This window comes from Anolis sagrei, chromosome 9 (genome assembly GCF_037176765.1).
Source record: "Anolis sagrei isolate rAnoSag1 chromosome 9, rAnoSag1.mat, whole genome shotgun sequence".
In the NCBI taxonomy this organism is placed as follows: Eukaryota; Metazoa; Chordata; class Lepidosauria; order Squamata; family Dactyloidae; genus Anolis; species Anolis sagrei.
Window position 1 is genome coordinate 25,390,055 of NC_090029.1, and position 19,689 is coordinate 25,409,743.

Sequence of the window (19,689 nt, forward strand, 5' to 3'; positions counted from 1 at the left end):
TTAACATTAAGGCCATTTGTATGTAATAGAAATAATTGCAAAGGTTTTGGAATCATTTCCCAATAGATGTATATAGAGCAATGGTCAATGTTGAAGTTTATTACAGTTCTTTTTCCCCCCTGGAAAAATGAGATAGATTGAACCCACAACGGCACAAGCACTTTCCATTTCACATCAGACAATTTCATTACTGTTTCCCCCCTCCCCCACCTCTCCGCCCCTCGGTTCTTAGTGCCAACGATGCCTGTTTCAATCCTTTCTCCTCATCATCATATTTTAACTCTCTCCTGCGTTGTCGGCAAAATGACACACACAAAAAGGTGCCGATCACTCTCCTCGGGTGGTTGCAGTAAACATCTTAATCAACGCTGGGATTAAACCAATGCTGATTGGGCAATTCCCGGTCCCTGCTGCCCTCCCGATAAGAGGTTTATTTGCAAGGCGGCAGAGGGGTCTTTTGTGGCAGATCGTACTGACAAAGGCATGAGCTTCTTGCAGGACGCTCGGCCTCTTTCGGAAATCAGAGGAGGTTTAAGCACAAATCTGTCAAGTGGTTTTCTTGCAGAGGGAGTCATGATGGATTTCTTTCTCGTGGCCACCCTAATGTGTGAATGCAGACTACTTTATCAAAACTATGGATTCAATAGCAACATAAGCGGGACTTGCAAACAAACGGTTGCAACATGGAAAGCCCCGGTTTCCCTTTCCAGGTTGCTAGCGACGGCTTTCTTCAAAATCTGTCATTTAAAAGATGCATTGTGCATGAAAACGCACACGAAAATGCTCACATACTGGATTGCTACGATTACAGGGCAATCTTATGCACCATTGGAAACTGACACGGTGAACATTGTAAGAGCAACAAAATCACTCCGCAAGTTATCAGTTGTCGTCATGAATATGGGCCATTTTATTGGTCATTGAAGGAACGATGGTGTGGAAACGAGTCTAGACTAGATAGGCTTTTGGCCTGTAGCAGCTGGACTCTTCCTCTGAGCTAGGGACATTAGAGCAAGCCAGTCCGTCCTTGCATCCAACAAAGTCAGTGTAGTCAACCCTGACAGCAAACATTTCTCTGAGGTGTCAGAATGCAAGTTCTTCTTGGAGATGGCAGAGTCTGAATTTGGGTTATTTGCATGCAACACATTTCCTGTACTGCTGTGTTGCAGGCCTCCTCTTATGTGTATATCTTGATGGTCTCTTACACACGCTCCATCACCTGATCATAGAATCATTGAGTTGGAAGAGATCTCTTGGGCCATCCAGGCCAACCCCCTGCCAAGAAGCAGGAAATTTGCATTCAAAGCCCTCCTGACAGATGACCATCCACCACACTGTTCCTAATGGCTCCCAATACTTCTTTCAGGTGTCAAGAGGAGTGTCCTGTGGGAACATTTGGCTTCCAGTGCCTTCAGAAGTGTGACTGCGAGAACAGGGCCAAGTGCTACCACATCAACGGGGCCTGCCTGTGCGACCCAGGCTTCACCGGAATCCATTGCCAGGAGCGGATGTGTCCGGAGGGATACTACGGGCTCAAATGCAACAAAAGGTGCCCTTGCCACACTCCAAACACAGCCAGGTATGCACATCATGTTTCGCTATTAGCTGTGGGAGCAAGACATACATATGTTGCTTTAGGCAGTGCAGGGAAAGAGGCGAGTGAGAGTGGCTTTCTCTGAGCAAAGCCCAGCAAGGCAACCTCTCCTATGGAACGGAACCTGATGGAAGGTTTGTTAGATGGGCTCAAAGGAAGGGATGCAACTGGGTTGAGCAAATGAGATGGACACCCACATGATCATATTGCCATCCAGAGCTTTGGGAGGGCAAGGATTTCCAGCAGGATTGAAAAACTATTTCCCCTGAAGACCATACTAATAAGGTAGTTTGTAGGGGGCATATGCTATCCATGATTGGAGCCCTCCCTCCTTCCTTCCATCCATCTTTATTTCCTTCCTTCTTTCCTTCCCTCTTTCCTTCCATCCCTCCCTCCCCTCCCCTCCCCCCTTCCTTCCTTCCTTCCTTCCATCCAACCATTCTTCTTTCTTTCTTTCTTTCTTTCTTTCTTTTATTTCTTCCCCCATTCTTTCTTTCTTTTCTTCCTTTCCTTCCTTCCATCCCTTCCTTCCTTCCATCCATCCATCCATCTTTCCTTCCTTCCTTCCTTCTTTCCTTCCTTCTTTCCTTCTCTCTTTCCTTCCATCCCTCCCTCCCTTCTTCCTTTCTTGCTTCCATCCATCCATCCAACTATCTTTCCTTCCTGCCTGCCTGCCTTCCTTACTTCCATTTTCCCTTCCTTCCCTTTCCCCTCCGTCCCTCCCTTCCTTCCTTCACTCCTTCCCTCCCTTTCTTTGTTTCCTTCCTCCGTTCTCTCCCTCCCTCCTTCCTGCATTCCGTCCTTACTTCTCTCTCCCCTCCCACCTTTCTCCCTTCCTCACTCCCTTCCTTCCTCCCTCTTTCCCTCCTTCTTTTTCTTTCTTTCTTTCCTTCCTTCCTTCCTCCCTTCCTTCCTTCCTTCCTTCCTTCCTTCCTTCCTTCCCTCCTTCCTTCCCTCCTTCCTTCCCTCCCACTCCCCCTTCTCCCTTCCTCTCTCTCCCACCCTTCCTATTTCCTTCCTTCCCCCACTCCTTCCCTTCCTTCCTTCCTTCCTTCCTTCCTTCCTTCCTTCCTTCCTTTCCTCTTTCCCTCCCTCCTTCCTTAGCTCAGCACAATAAGCATTTCCTGCCTTATTCCAGCATTTCCTACATTTCTGACATTGAAGCAATCCTCCTATCTCTTTCCTTCCTTTTTGGGTGTCCTTTCAATTTCTGCAATACTTGAGAGTAGTCTCAAGCTCCCTTGTCCCAGTATAAACCAAGACAATCCTCATTCGTCAGCCCGTTCTCTGGCTTTCCACTTACTACATTTCAAATTGACAGTTTTCAGCAGAGAGACAAACAGGAAGATGTAGTGGTATAAGCTACTGAATATTTTAGAGAATAGGGGGATGAGGGTGCCCCATGTTCCTAATTTCTACCACCTTCCTCTCATGGACAAATGTGCAGGTTGACGGTGGGATTGACTTTCTCCATAAGGTGAGCATAATTTATGCCTCAGCAAATGTGCCATTAAGTCATTCCTAAAATCTAAAATAAGGAGTGTGAGACCCTGACTCTCCTGCTGTTGCCTGAAATACTTAGGGTCAGAAGTATCTTGGATTTGGGGGGATTTTGGAATGGCTGTATTTGAATATATGCATTGTAGTTCATTTTGGAGATGGCCTTGATTTAAGCTTGGGAGCTGCAGCATTCGATTCTTGCATTTGCAATATGTTGGAAATTGAGCTTGGTGTTTAACTTGTTTTTTGGATAGAAACTCCCAGAATCCCTTTGCTACCAGAGACTCTGGTTTCAATGGTATTAAATACCTTTCTCCTGGTGGGATTCTTGCAGTGTGTTTGTCTGATCCAGCCAGGATGTTATTCAATGCTAGTATATTTTTGTCTACCTTCCTGTCTATCTATATTCCACTGCCTTGCCTTGAAGCCTTCTTGTCTCCTGATGGTATCTCCTCCTCTTAATAAATGAGTCTAGTCTCTCAGTTGATAACATCTGTCATTCCGCTCAGCCTTATCTCGGTCACCGAGGAACAAAACAGATAGTGAGAGGCGTAGATCCGTCGAGGTTCTTTTTAGTTCGTCTCTCCGTTGTTTCCGCTTTTGACTTCCCAAGGAAGTCTCCAGAACTCTTCAGACAACTATCAGAGTTGTGAGACAAGGGGCAACTCACCCAAGAGACAACTGGCTTCTTCCGAAGACACCCTGGATATGATTAGTATTAGGTTTAAGAAAAGCCCATGTTCCTGCAGAAGCATCGCTCGTGAAAAACTCTTCTTCCCAGCATTTGTGAAAATAGTTTCCAGGGATCTCGACTGAACAAAGAGCTTGGAAACCATCTTGACTTTGGAATGGGTCTCTCTCTCTCTCTCTCTTTCATTTTTTGCAAGTAACTTTTTAAAATTTAATAGAATTTACACACATTTTCCTTTTTTTCAAACTTTTCTTTCTCAAGTTTTTGTTCCGACTAGCCCTTCTATTTTTATTTACAGTATTTATACCCTGCTCTTCTCACCCCGAAAGGGACTCAGAGCAGCTTACAGAACACACATACGGCAAACATTCAATGCTGATTATACAATTAACAAGGACAGGCAACACAAACAGAGGTAAACACAAACATGACACTATTGCTCCCCTCAACATTTCTGCCACTGGAGTACACGCCCCCCCCCCCCCCCCAATGGGAAGTTTAGTTTCACAACCCAGTGTGTCTTTATGAGCTCCCTGCAAATAACTTGCTCCTATTTTCATCTCATTAGAGTTTTTAACTTTTTATCCTGTACATGTGGCCCGCCCACTATTACTGCAACTGTGTTATTTGTTTATTGCAATGTTTTATTTATTTATTTATTTAGTACACTTGTATACCGCTAATATCTCAGCCTAAAACGGCGACTCATTGCGGTTATTTTGTTATTGTATTCATATTTTTTTTCCTTTTGATGATGTTGCTCGTTGTTCATGGTTTGGTTTTATTTTGATGTAATATGTTGTTCGAGCTTGGCCCCATGTAAGCCGCTCCGAGTCCCCATCGGGGAGATGGTGGCGGGGTATCAATAAAGTTATTATTATTATTATTATTATTATTATTATTATTGGCAGTTCTTCCCATCTTGTCTTCAGCATCTCGGAGGCTATGCTCAACTCTGGCCACAAGAGGTGGTGTCGCTCCATCTTCCATGCTGAGGAGCTTTCCTCCAATCATAGAATCATAGAGTTGGAAGGGCCCTCATGGCCCATATAGTCCAGAGGAAAGTTGCATTCAAAGCACCTCAGACAGATGGCCATCCAGCCTCTGTTTAAAAGCTTCTAAAGAAGGACCCTCTACCACACTCCGGGGCAGAGAGTTCCACTGCTGAACAGCTCTCACAGTCAGGAAGTTCTTCCTAATGTTCAGATATACTCTCCTTTCTTGTAGTTTGAAGCCATTGCTCCATTGCGTCCTAGTCTCCAGGGCAGCAGAAAACAAGTTCGCTCCTTCCTCCCTATGACTTCCTCTCACATATTTATGCATGGCTATCATGTCTTCTCTCAGGCTTCTCTTCTTCAGGCAAAACATGCCCAGATCTTTAAGCCACTCCTCATAGGGCTTGTTCTCTAGACCCTTGATCATTTTAGTTGCCCTCCTCTGGACACATTCAGCTTGTCAATATCTCTCTTCAGTTGTGGTGCCCAGAATTGGACACAATATTCCAGGTTGGTCTAACCAAGGCAGAATGGAGGGGCTATTCCTGGCTATCCAACCAGGCATTCCTCCCTCCCACAAAAGGGGAAAGAGCAGGGCTTCTCCCTCCACTCCGGCCTCACCACCCTCCTCGGGGTCCTTTGGAGGAACCAAACCCAGCCCTCTTGGGGGAGAAGTGGGGCTATTTACGAGACTTAAATAACTCATCCATATATTATAAGCCAGTGTTTCGAATCTTAAGTTTTTTGCATAGGCACTCCTTGTGTTTCTAAATGTCACTTTGTATGTACTAATCAAATGAATCACAAACAAAAAACAAATTACAAATGAAGTTTTGCACACCCTTCACTACCTTGGCCCTAGTTCCTTTCACTCCTGTGCAAAGTTGGCTGGAAAGCTAAACTGGTGCACACTGTGACAGCTGCAAAACCAAAGAGACAACTCTTCTCCTTCGGGGTGTGGTTTTCTCTTCCCGTTATATGAAGATTAATGCGGAGAGAAGCAGCAGCAGCATTTTATGACTTTTCATCTAAATGTTCAGAAGTGTGAACCAAACAGTGTGTAATTTCCAGGAGTACTTTATCAAGCGGAAACGTGGCGCACATGTTTTTATTAAGCTGATGAATTGTTTTAATTAGTTACTCAAATCCTCCCAAGAAGCAAATGACAGCAACAAAACTTTGGTAGTTTTTAGTCACAACATCAGGTGTTCCTCTCTTCCGTTGGCAGGAAAACAAACTGGGAAGAAAGGAAGAGAAAAAGCAAAGAAAGGGGGGAAAGCCACAAGTGTCAAGTATCATACTTAAGTCAACTTCATATATAAATAGAGAACAGTTTTGGGAGGTCAGAAATATGAATTTTAGTATGACCCATCAATGGTCATTTTACAGAGAGGGGAAAGTAATATCACCTTCTCAGGGGGGTAGCTAGATATTTATTACTTGTATTGTTTTACCTGTGCCTTTGCTGCTTTTTTTGTTTCCTGATAAAAATGATTATTATGAAACTTATATACCACTTGGTTTTTTTTACCCTTAAAGAGACTCAAAACAGTTCAGAGTGATAAAAGCAATACAATATACAATTTAAATCATACAGGCTATAAACGTTAAAATAGAATTAAACCTAAATCTATCTGAACATGAATAATTTAAACCAATGTAATGGACACTGCTTCCCTTCTGGGTTGGAAGGGGATGAGGTATTCATGGAAACCATCTTGAGTCAACAAGTGGAAGAGCACTCTCTCCACATGTATTGTCGAAGGCTTTCGTGGCCAGAATCACTGGGTTGTTGTGATTACAACTCTAAAATTGCAACAGCAAAACAACAGAGAGGAAACAATCTGGGATATCTAATCACCTCTCAACAAAAATTTGCTCTAGGCACTGTCAGGCCATTATATGCTAATCAAGGTGGTCAGTTGAAACATTCACACCTAGCTCCAGCAGACAAGAGTCCTTTGTCGCACCCTGGTCATTCCACAGAAATATAAACTCTTTTTTCCTAGTTCCAACAGACCTCACTACCTCTGAGGATGCTTGCCATAGATGCAGGTGAAACGTCAGAAGAGAATGCCTCTAGACCAAGGCCGTACAGCCCGAAAAAACCTACAACAACCCACTCTCTCCACACTTTTGCCCATTATACTAGGCAACAAAATTTGAAAAGAATAATCTGTTCCTGGTTTGAAAGTATTATTTCTTGTTTAAATGTGTGATCCTTACTTTGAAAGTAGTCATTATACTCAGGATCTTCGTTTTTGTGACTGCCACAAACTAGGGTTGCAATTGGTTGAGACTCTATGAGATCTTCATTGAAAAGCTATAGCAAAATGTGCTGCATCCCCAAAGATGTTAGTTGAAAAATGTGCTGCATGAGGTTTTTGCAGTTTAATAACCATTTCTCATGTTTTTATGATAGAACCAATTAGGAAGTGACATTTATAATCCAGGAACAAAACTCGTGTTACATAGTGTTATCTCCTAACCTGCTTTTCCACTAACCAGGTCTTCTCCAGATTAAGCTTCACTTTGTTTACCCTCATCCAGTCCATTCCCAGCAATTGTAAATTTTGGTACCATACCAGATTCCTTGAAATTTACTGTAGAGGAGTACTAGAAGTGACTGGGGATCACTCAACTCTCTGGATGTTGTTTCAACTGCGTCTTTATGCAACCCTCTCCATACTCTGTCCTGGGTGCTTGATCCTGAAACATTTGGAGAACCATACATTCTGCACCCTGGATATAAAGTGGTGGTGTAACTCTCTTGGTCAGCTCTGATAGCAAGAATAAGTGGTTGGAGCTACAGACAGCAGCCTGCAGAGAAGAGTGTAGCAGCTGCGTAAGGAGTACCCTTTGCAGTTGCCACGGGTCCCAACAGGAAGAATAAGTAGAAGCTAGCACTCCAGGGCAGACTGCCAACAAGTTAACTGCTTAAGGAGCCCCCAGTGGCGCAGTGGGTTAAACCCCTGTGCCGGCAGGACTGAAGACCGACAGGTCACAGGTTCGAATCCGGTGAGAGCGCGGATGAGCTCCCTCTATCAGCTCCAGCTCTCCATGCAGGGACATGAGAGAAGCCTCCCACAAGGATGGTAAAACATCAAAACATCCAGGCGTCTTCTGGGCAACGTCCTTGCAGACAACCAATTCTTTCACACCAGAAGCGACTTGTAGTTTCTCAAATTGCTCCTAACACGACAAAAAAAAAAAAACCCTGTTCCTTCTCATGTGCAGCTTCACAGAGAGCAAGTTCAATTACGTAGATTTGCCAAGTTAGCTGAGAAACAGGCTATCAACAAACAGCACTTTCAGCCTTAGCATAAAAGACTCTTGAGCTTGCAGTCTTGTTGCTGGAAGCAATGTCTTGCTACATGGTGTTATCGTGAACTTGTTGTGTGAACCCCCTACCAGAACTGGATTTTGGTACTTTGGATTCTGTCTTACAATTAGTTATACTGTGACCTCCTGTTCAAACTGTTTGTTTGATCTCGGAACATGGACACTGACTTACTAGCACTAGGATTGGAAATGTAGACTTTGGTTCAAGAACTCTCTGTGCACTTGGATCTTGATGGTTTGAACATGAACGAGGCACATCATGACAGTAACAAACATTACTGTCCTGTATGGATTTCAGCCACATCACTTTCACATGTCACCCTTATAGCACCTCTGCTTAGCTGCCCTGGCTAAATTCTGTGGAGTCTTGGGGAGCTGTAGTTTGGTGAGGGACATGGAATTTTCTGATGCACTTCTGGTGGAGAACTGAAAGTACGGTGTACCCCCTCAAACTGTGGGACTCGTAGCCAGCTCCATTTCCCCCTGTATGACAAAAGATATCCTCTCTAGGCATTTTCTCAGTTGTCCAAATGGCATGCTTCTGCCCAAAGTCCCCATACAGTCAGTTGGAGAACCTAGCAAATTATTTCCTAGGCTTTGTCTAAGTCTTCCAACATATGGTATGCTTCTGCTGGAAGTTGTTTGTTCAATTTGTGGTTTTGTGTATTCAAACAAATTTCTACAGCGTGTCCTGTGTAGATGTGGGGGATAGTTTTCTGTACCTCACAAAAAAAAAAACAACAAACAAACCCATATTACATGGTATAAAGCCATGGCAGTTAAAGTGGAAACAAAGGGCTATAACTGTAGTCTGAGAGAGACCCTGGTTTTTATCTCTCCCATCATTCACAGAGTGTTCTTTCTTTTCTTTTTCACACTACCAGATTTTTGGAAGGAGATAATATGCAAAATGATACATCTTTTTCAACAAGATGAGCTAAAACAGAGCCATTTATATGCAACGGTATTTGCAAAAATACGCTTCTTTCCCATTCTCTTTTATTTACATCTCTTCCCCCATCATCCATCACTTTCAAAAGGGACACAATTATTTTCTGCCAGCATATATGTAAAAATGGCTATACATTTTGAGATGAAGTATCTTTCTCATCCAGTGCCAGATTTTGCTGAGACAAGGCAGTCTGGCTTCATGCGAATGCTGCCGTTTCCAAGCAAGGAATTTGAGTGCCACGTTAATTTTGCCAGCATCTCTGGCTTCAGCAAGGAAGTTCTGAAATTCCAGGACTTGCATCCCATTAAAAAAATATTGTTGTTGCAAATTAAAGCCAGCGTTATCAAAAATCAGCAGGAAATCATGTGACAACATCTTGAGAACTATAAATGGAAATACAGTTAATTAGAGGGAAGGGGCGCTTTTGGACCATAAAACAGAGAGCCACTTAGATGAAGTGGACTTTGATCCCAGGAGATGTGCTGACAGGAGGAGATAAGTATATTAGGAACATGATTAACAAATGCACACTTCAAATAATTTATTGTGATTGGGGGCCTTTATTAATTAATAGCAAGACCAAAACTACCAGATTGACCTACCTGGTCAATTTTAAGTTGTGAATGTTAATCTGCATTTTATCAGTCGATTTTAACTTATATTTTAACTCTGTTTATCTTGTTGTATGACTTGTTTTAATGATGTTATATCCTGCCTCAGCTCCCTTCTGGCACAGTGAGCTAAACCGCTGAGCTGTTGAACTTGCTGACCAAAAGGTTGGCAGTTCAAATCCAGGGAGCAGGGTGAGCTCCTGCTGTTAGGCCCAGCTTCTGCCAACCTAGCAGTTTGAAAACATGCAAATGTGAGTAGATCAGAAGGTACTGCTTCTGCAGGAATGTAACGGAGCTCCATGCAGTAATGCCAGCCACATGGCTTAGAAATGGAGATGAGCACCACCCCACAGAGTTGGACACGAGACTCAATGTCAGGGGAAAATCTTTATTTTTACCTATCCCCCCAAACTGAAGGGAGAGGCAAGACATAAATTATTATAAATTATTATTATTATTATTATTATTATTATTATTATTGACACAAAAGCACACTATGTCACAGCAAATGAGATCTATATGCTGGATTTCGTATCACAAAATCACAAGTCGAACACTTCCCAAGCGTCAAGGGCTGTGTGATGTATTTTCGAATGATGTGTGCAGATCCAAGTAAGGTGGCCTTTTGCAGTTTGACAGATCGTGATTTTGTCAATGTTTATTGCTTCCAAATGCCAACTGAGATCTTTTGGCACGGCACCCAGTGCGCCAATGACCACTGGGACCACTTGTACTGGTTTATGCCAGAACTTTTGCAGTTTGATTTTGAGGTCTTGATAGCAGCTGAGTTATTATTATTATTATTATTATTATTATTATTATTATTTGTAACACAACAAAATAAGTCCACAGCAGGCACTCTGCTGGCTGTTGTATTGAATCACACGTCGGACACTTCCCAAGTGTCTAGGACTGTTTGATATATCGGCGAATAATGCGTGCAGATCCCAGTAAGGTGGCCTTTTGCAGCTGGCAGATGGTAATTTTATCAGTGCCGATTGTGTTTAAGTGCAGGCCAAGGGCTTTAGGCAGTGTGCCGATCACCACTGGGACCACCTTGACTGGCTTGTGCCAGAGTCTTTGCAGTTTGATATTATTATTATTATTATTATTATTATTATTATTATTATTATTATTATTATTATTCTGGAGCCCCTGGTGATGCAGCGGGTTAAACTGCTGAGTTGCTGAACTTGCTGACCAAACAGTGCAGGGGGAGTTCCCACTGTTCGGCCCTGCTTCTGCCAACATAACAGTTCGAAAATATGCAAATGTGAGTAGATCAATAAGTACCGCTCTGACGGGAAGGTAACAGCACTCCATGCAGTCATGGTGGCCACATGACCTAGGACAATGTTGGCTCTCCGGCTTAGAAATGGAGCACCGATCCCCAGAGTCGGACACAACTAGGCTTAATATGAAGGAGAAACTGTTACCTTTATTTTTACACTATGTCACACAATATTTGTTCCTGGGGTCTTATTGTCATTTCCTAATTGGTTCTATCCTGAAAACATGGGGGAAGTTTATTGAACTGCAAAAACATTGTTTTTCCAAGACATCCTACTATAGCACATTTTGCTCTAGTTTTTCAACTAATATCTCATTGAGTCTCAACCAATTCAGCCTAGTTTGTGGCAGCCACAACAACAAAGGTTCCGGAGTATAACAACTACCTTTCAAAGTGAGGACTGCACAATTAAACAGGAGATAACACTTTCAAACCAGGAACAGAAAATATTTCAACTGTTGTTACATAATGTATTATTATCATTACAGCTATGTTTTTCTCATCAAAATGTGCTTTCAGTTCTTTGTGGAAATACCAGAAATATATGTGAGGCTTTGGTAAAATGACATTTGCACTAAAGGGTTTTGATTTGGGAGGCAGATGTATGAGGCAGTGCTTGGTGTGCATTGTGCTTGACTGTTCTTCCTACAAATTGTTCGTTGTATTGTTTGTTTATTAATTAATCGAATACCCCAAAGTATCCTTGACTTTCCTTCCCACTGGCAAAGCTTCTCATGTAATAATTACCTGTCCCTGGTTTCTCTTCCCAGCTGCCATCCTCTTTCTGGAGAATGCAATTGCAAAGCCGGCTGGGCCGGGCTCTACTGCAATGACACTTGTCCTTTGGGATATTTTGGTGAAAGCTGCCAGCAGTTTTGCTCTTGCCAGAATGGAGCGGATTGTGACAGCATTACGGGGAAATGCACCTGTGGACCCGGATATGTGGTAAGCCTTATTTATTTATTTACAACATTTCTACCCGGCCCTTCTCAACCCCCGAGAGGAGACACAGAGCAGCTAACATTAGCAACAATTTGATGCTGCAAGATCACAAGATAATAACAATATAAAACCATAAAAACACAATAGATTAAAACAATAATTATACAATCATAGCCATTTCCATTATCATAACAATCATCATATGGTCCGATTCAATGTCCAAAGTGCCATTGTGCCTGCTAGCCAAAAGTCTGGTGCTAAAACAACGATTTCAGTTTTTTCCTAAATGAAAGGAAGGAGGATGCCAATCTAATCTTGCTGGGGAGCAAATTCCACAAGTAGGGGACCACCACCGAGAATGCACTGTCCCTCGTCCCCACCAGAAGCATTTGCGAGGCCAGTGGGACCGAGAGCAGGACCTCCGTGGTGGATCTTAAACTACGAGGTGGAACATGGAGGGAGATACGTTCGGACAAGTAAGCTGGGCTGGAATCATATAAGCCTTGACACTGGCCTCTTCTTTGCTGATGAGTTTGAAGTATGCAGCCAGGAGGATACATGTTTGCAAAGTGGGTTTTTTGGACGGTGAGTCTTAGATTCTTCCAGACGGTGCAGCCTGTGTATATGAAAGAGTCTGGGCTTTGCAATCCAAAATATGTCACATATCCAAGCTGTCTTGTGTAGCTGGAATATGAGTTTGTGTACAAGATGTCTTCCTCCACAACCCTGGAAGATAACTCATTGAGAATCCAGTTTTGGCGATATGACCACATGCTTCTTTGGTGCTCCTTGTCTCCACCAGCTAGTAGATGGAGATGTGAAGGTTCAAGCGGTGCAGAATGTTAGGATTCTTCTCCAAATCCAGGATCTTGACTCATATTTAAAATATGGAGGATCATCTTGACCATCAAAAAGGGCCAACAGGTGGAGGACCAAACTGATAATCTTGGCCATCAAAAAGGGCCAACAGGTGGAGAACCAACCTGATCATCTTGACCATCAAAAAGGGCCAACAGATGGAGGACCAACCTGATCATCTTGACCATCAAAAAGGGCCAACAGGTGGAGGACCAAACCAATCATCTTGACCATCAAAAAGGGCCAACAGGTGGAGGACCAACCTGATCATCTTGACCATCAAAAAGGGCCAAGAGGTGGAGGACCAACCTGATCATCTTGACCATCAAAAAGGGCTAAGAGGTGGAGGACCAACCCGATCATCTTGACCATCAAAAAGGGCCAACAGGTGGAGGACAAACCTGATCATCTTGACCATCAAAAAGGGCCAAGAGGTGGGGGACCAACCCGATCATCTTGACCATCAAAAAGGGCCAACAGATGGAGGACAAACCTGATCATCTTGACCATCAAAAAGGGCCAAGAGGTGGAGGACCAACCCGATCATCTTGACCATCAAAAAGGGCCAACAGGTCTCCATCTTGACCATCAAAAAGGGCCAACAGGTGGAGGACCAACCTGATCATCTTGACCATCAAAAAGGGCCAACAGGTAGAGGACCAACCTGTAGGCTGCTATACGCTGATACTTTAGCTAACCTTCTTCCTATTTAATTCACATGAATCCAGTATGGTGCTTACCTGGGGGCAAAGGATGTGTGCTAATATTAAGACAGGGTTCAGAAAAATCATTGTCTCCAGGAAGCTTCCGAACAACTTTCTTGGGGAGGATGCTGGTCACCAAAAACAGTTTCCAAGCTCTGGAACAGAGTTTGGCTCCTTTCATGTATGTAGATCCTTTTGAGGTTAAAAATGTCACAAGCCCTTTCTCTATTTACACACAAACACGGTTGAGGTGTGAATAGCAACAGCCCACAATCCTGAGTGTGGCTCCCAAAAGGCTCACTTTCATGCGGGAGATCATTTTCAGGTTGTCTCCATGCTCAGATTCACAACATTAAATGCCTACAAGGGGTGTAACCAATGCTCCCTTTGTGTGCCTGTGTGTTTATCCGCTGGTAACCAAAAATAACAACACATCGTTTCAGAGCAACATTCCCGCAAAGGTTGATTAGTTTCTTCTGGCCCATTTTGAAAATAACATTTCATCTCCCGCTAAAGAGCCTTCTCCGCTCTGACATTTAAACAGCTTGGTTATTGAAGATAGCACCATAATCACTGAAGCATATTTAGGCATTAGTATCATTGCACTCTCATAATATACAATAATCTCTGGCAATTAGTCCAGGAGGAGTTGTTAAGCCTGGGAATTGCTAATTTATTGTGATGGAAGTGTGTTTGTCATGCATATGCAGCGTTGGGGCTCGAGTTGCTGTTTCATAATGGGTTATTGAGCTGTCAGAATCCGCTGGCTCTCAAAAATGGGATCAGGCAAAAACAACTCCTCCACTTCTTTTTCCTCCTCCTCCTCCTCCTCCTCCTCCTCCTCCTCCTCCTCCTTCCCTTTAACCTTCTCTTCCTCCTCCTCCTCTTTTTATTTCACAATAGTTTTATTGTTGTTACAATATCTTGCTTACACTTAGTTTCCGTTGGTGCTCATACTTATACACACTTCATTTTCATGTAACATTTTTTGTCTGCACCTTCTTTTTTTAAATACATCCTTCTCTTCAATAATATTTTCATTGTTAAGACCCCCTCATCCCCACTAAGGTGGTGCTTTCGGGGTAAACCTTGACCTATTTCGTGTCTCGGCTTTCAGTGGGGGCTCTGATTCATTTTTTGGGAGCCTCCCAAAATTGGGAGGGCAGATACCTGTTTTCACTCTGGACCCCCAATTTATTTATTTATTTACTTACAATATTTATATTCTGCCCTTCTCACCCCACAGGGAACTCAGGGCGGATTACAATGTATATATACATAGCAAACATTCAATGTCATAGACACACAACATATATAGACAGACACAGAGGCAATTTAACATTCCTACTTTTTCATGAGGGTATTCTGGCCACCAGGGGAGCTGTTGCTTCACTGTCCATTTGTGACACTGATGAAGTACTTCCTCATTCTTTGCAGGCTTGCTGGAGATTTTTTTATGGCATTGTAAATTAGTTAAATTAGCCTTCCCACATAAGCAGTACCTAAATTTCCTACTTGACAGATACAACTGTCTTTCAGGCTGCAAAGGTCGACAGCAAGCTACACAAATTGGTCGGACACTCACTCCAACCCGGGCTGGCTTCGAACTCATGACCTTTCGGTCAGTAGTGATCTTAATGCAGCTGACTCCCAGCCAGCTGCGCCACAGTCCCCAAAAGACCTGTTTTCTATCGGACCATTATGAGGTAGGGCTTCTCACCCAGGCTTCTCTTCCTGGTGCAAGCTTTAAGGACTCTTCTTCTTACCTGCTGTTTCTACTCTAGAGGAGGCGATAGGGTGGAACCAGTTTCAGCTGCCATATTCTAAACCAGGCCTGGGCAAACTTCAGCCTTCCAGGTGTTTTGGACTCTAATTCCCACAATTCCTAACAGCCTCAGGCCCCTTCCTGAGCCTGAGGCTGTTAGGAATTGTGGGAGTTAGAGTCCAAAACACCTGGAGGTTGATTGCAGGTGGATTTCTGCAACACTGTGCAAACCTCTCCATTTCCTAGCCAATAAACTATGCACAAATATATCTTTGTTGGGAACGTCTAGGGGACATTTAGGAAGGAGAAGAAAAACACCTGCGGCCTCCGCTCCATTCGGCATTCCTGAGCCGAGTTTATCCACAAAAGATCAGAAAGTTCAAATGCTCCCTCTCTTTAATTTCGCCCTTGTCTGATAAAGTTCAGGTTTATGTTGAAGTGAGGTCAGAATTTGCTTTCCCCTTGGAATAAATTCCAATTATTTTTAATATTGTGCTTCTTAAACAGCATCGCCTGGCTGTTGGGAGAGGGGAAGGAGCAGAACCTGCCGGGCAAAAAGGGGGCACCTGTAATTCAATTGGCAAATGTATCTACTTAATTGTGAGAAGAACACTTCCCGTGGAGTGACCCAGAAGACCTGGGTTCAAATTCTAGAGCTGTGAATGTGTCCTTCCATTTTCACTTCACTTCCCTGCCCTGAAATGGGGATGAAAGCACTCTTTTGCCTGGAGAATGAAGTCATCTGAAGAACTCTATGCCTTAATAGTATTATATGAATAATATATATAGGAATAATTCAGGGACTTTATTAAGTGTGCATATTTTGTTACCTTGAACATCAAAAAAAGATTGTTAAGAGGCTGCCTCGGTGCTGGAGGAGAGGTATGCAGATACTCTGGATGACCAAAGATATGGATAAATGGTTTCCAAGAGGAGCCCCCATTGGCGCAGTGGGTTAAACCCCTGTGCCGACAGGACTGAAGACCGACAGGTCGCAGGTTCGAATCCAGGGAGAGGCAGATGAGCTCCCTCTATCAGCTCCAGCTCCTCATGCGGGGACATGAGAGAAGCCTTCTCATTCTTGCAGTTGCCATAAATCAAAATACAGGCCATCCCCAAGTTAAGAACAAGAAGGCGGACAAGAGTAGGTTTGTTCTTAAGTTGAATTTGTATATGAGTCAGAACAGATAAATGTAGTTCCAGCCACACACACATATAAAAGGTAAAGGTTTCCCCTCACATTGAGTCCAGTCGTGTCCAGCTCATCTCCATTTCTAAGCCAAAGAGCCAGTGTTGCTCATAGACGCCTCCAAGGTCATGTGGCCAGCCCACAGAAGTGGTACCTATTGATCTACTCACATTTGCATGTTTTCAAACTGCTAGGTTGGCAGAAGCTGCACCTAACAGCGGGACCTCACCTTGGTGCCCAGATTCAAACCGCCAATCTTTTGGTCAGCAAGTTCAGAAGCTCAGCAGTTTAACCTGCTGTGCCACGAACGGGCCCACACACATATCACACACATACCACACAAGGATTGGAGAGAAAGGTTCAGCAGAGACCCCTTTCCCCCATGATAATAACTCTTCCATAAGTGGATTGCCTTTCCTTCCGAGGGGTAGATGGTTGGTGATGGTGATGATGATGATGATGGTTGGCTGTAAGGGTTTTTCTGCATTGTTTAGATGGATGCCTTTCCATACAGAATTCCTCCTGTTCTAAAGACTGAAGCTGTTGCTCTCATTTATGACAGTCAGAACATGTAGGTGGAAAGGTTTGGTGATAAGGGGCCAACCGGTCATGTGGGTTGGAGTTTGTGTTTAGTTTCTAACCTTATGCCTGAAAGGGAAGTAAATGTCAAAAGAGGGGGAGGACCGATGTGTCAATTAAAGATGACACAGTGCCACGGCCATCCGTACCCGGCTTAGTCCTGCGAAAAACTCTTGGGAATCGCCAGTTCCCTCTGAGGGTCATTAGATATGACCTTGAAACATCTCCGCCGTTGGAGTGTTTTCCCTGCCAAGCCTCACAACTAATTGCAACTTTCTCAGAGAGAGAATCATTAACAAGATGCTGAGCTAGCATTCAGTTACTCTCTTATTTTTCCCCCTTTTCAAGAGAAGGAGGAGCAGCTCGTTTCGTTGTCTTTTCACTTAGCCAAAGGGATTTTACTTAGGCCGTTACAGAACCGAAGCTGCAAAACCCCTTTGGATGCCCACTCAACTTGTCTATTCTGTTTTCCCAGAGCTTGGGAATTTATTATGTCATGGACTACAATTCCCAGAACACCCTGGATAACATGCCTTGGGGATTGTTAGAGGTGTTATTCCCCCAAAAGAGACTCTTCCAAGCTCAAAAAAAAAGTTGGGGTGAGTTCACAGGTTAAAGGCGTGACAACATTTGCTTGCAGAATTTCGACAAGTATTTTGAGACTATGTAATGTGGCAGTTAATGTACCAGAGTGCTGAGTGCATGGCTGCGGGATTCTGGGAATGGTGGCCTGAAAAAGTAACTTCTCAATGGGCATGAATTTGGGGAAGGGAGTCTTCTCTTTTTGACCTGTTTTGCGGGCCATTCCACTGACTCCAAGCTCTCCACAAATATCTGAGTGTTACTTATATCCATCCTATTGAGTAAACTATTGACTGGAGCTGCAAAGGTCCCACCAAAACTTGTCCTCTTCCAGAATACCCAACCAGCATGGCCACTGGGGATGCTGGTTAGCAATCTAGGCATCCTCAGGCTGAGACATACATGGAGTATCTCCAAGCAAACTGTCAATGGGTTGTTTTGGCTTGAATTGTTTCATGTTCAAAGGTGGCACATTGGCCTGTTATAGGAAGAACAGGGAACCCATGAGACCATTGCCCGTTGGTTGGTCTGACAGCCAACGTTTGTTAAGGACCTAAATATCCCCTGCTGAGATTTGGAGATGTTTTTCTGCTGTACCTCAAAGGATGTTATCCCATGTTCCCCATGTTTTTAAACAGTTCTAAGCCATTGAGGGAATGAAAGGTGACGGATGAAGGGGGACTTCCATTCTGCGCCCATCATGATTTGGTTGTCAAACATCATAAACTGTCTGAGATCATCTTCTGGATTCAGGAACCGGAATATTCCATTTCAAAAGTACACAAACATGTGGGATAAGAGCTGTCAGAATCGCCCACATTGAATTGAATCAATGACGTGGGCAAAATGGACAGTCCTGTGGACGGTCTCCTAACCAGCTTCGAGTCCCCAGTACTTGGCCATAATGCAGCCAGTTGATCCTTTTCAGTAATTCCATTGAAAACTAAGAACTATCGCTACTTTAGTAAATCACTATTTTTTTTTGCCTTTAATAGCGCAAATCTTGATACCACGAGAGTACGATATCTTGCAATGTCTAAGTAAGACCCAATTTATTTTTTTGAAAAGAGAGAGGGCAGGAAATCCACTCACGCATGGGATAAGGATGACATTGCACTCAAGATCTGAAGCCACCTATGACCACAGCATCACACAGGAGACAAAGAGAGAACCAAACAGTTTATTGTAAAAACACCCAAAAGATATCTAAGGAAAAAAATCCTGAAATCAGTATAATCAGTATAATCCAAATAATTGTACATTGTGAATCCAAGGGTAAAATAGTCCAAAGATAGTCCCAGAACACCATGGCAGCTTAAGTCCATAAGGAAAACTTGAGCAAGAGTACATGGCAAGAACATGAAATACTTAGATCCAAAACCAAGATTTGAATGAGACATCCAGGCCTATCTGTTAACTTAAATGCCATGTTGCCTGAACTGGAGTCAAAGGGAAAACCTTAGCTCAGTGTTTCTCAACCTAGAGGTCAGGACCCCTGGGAGGGTTGTGATGGGGTTTTCAGAGGGGTCACCAAAGACCATCAGAAAATACATATTTCTGATGGTATGAGAAATCCCTTTGGCAGAGAAGGCTGAAGACTTCTTCGCATATCCTTTTTGGTGTTAGTGAACTACAAGTTCCAGAATTCAACTCCCCCTGCCAACCCAACCACTATTCAATGCTGGCCATGTAGGTAGTGTGCCAAGTTTGATGGAGATCCATTGTGGGCTGGGTTCAGAGTGCTCTTTGATGTAGGTGAACTATAAATCCCAGCAACTACAACTCCCAAATGCCAAGGTCTATTTTCCCAAAACTTCACCAGTGTTCACATCTGGGCATATTGAATATTCATGTCAAGTTTGGATCAGCTCCATTATAGTTTGAGTTGGTGCTCTCTGGGTGTAGGTGAACTACAACTCCAAAACTCAAGGTCAGTGCCTACCAAATCCTTGCAGTATTTTCTGTGGGTCGTGTTGGTAGTGGTAGTTCTCTGTGTCAAGATTGGTGCAATTCTATCATTGGTGGATTTCAGAATGCTCTTTGATTGTAGGTGAACTATAAATCCCAGCAACTACAACTCCCAAATGCCAAGGT

At 43.4% G+C, this 19,689-nt stretch overlaps 1 protein-coding gene across 14 annotated transcripts in view; it reads left to right on the forward strand.

Annotated features, from left to right (window-relative positions):
- MEGF11 (multiple EGF like domains 11) overlaps window positions 1-19,689 on the forward strand; it is a 495,422-nt gene that overhangs the window by 344,598 nt on the left and 131,135 nt on the right. For all 14 annotated transcript variants that reach the window (XM_060755350.2, XM_067471384.1, XM_060755353.2 and 11 more), the window contains exons 10-11: window positions 1,367-1,579; window positions 11,747-11,921. In XM_060755350.2, coding sequence (XP_060611333.2) covers window positions 1,367-1,579; window positions 11,747-11,921 — 388 coding nt within the window. The remainder of the gene's footprint in view (window positions 1-1,366; window positions 1,580-11,746; window positions 11,922-19,689) is intronic.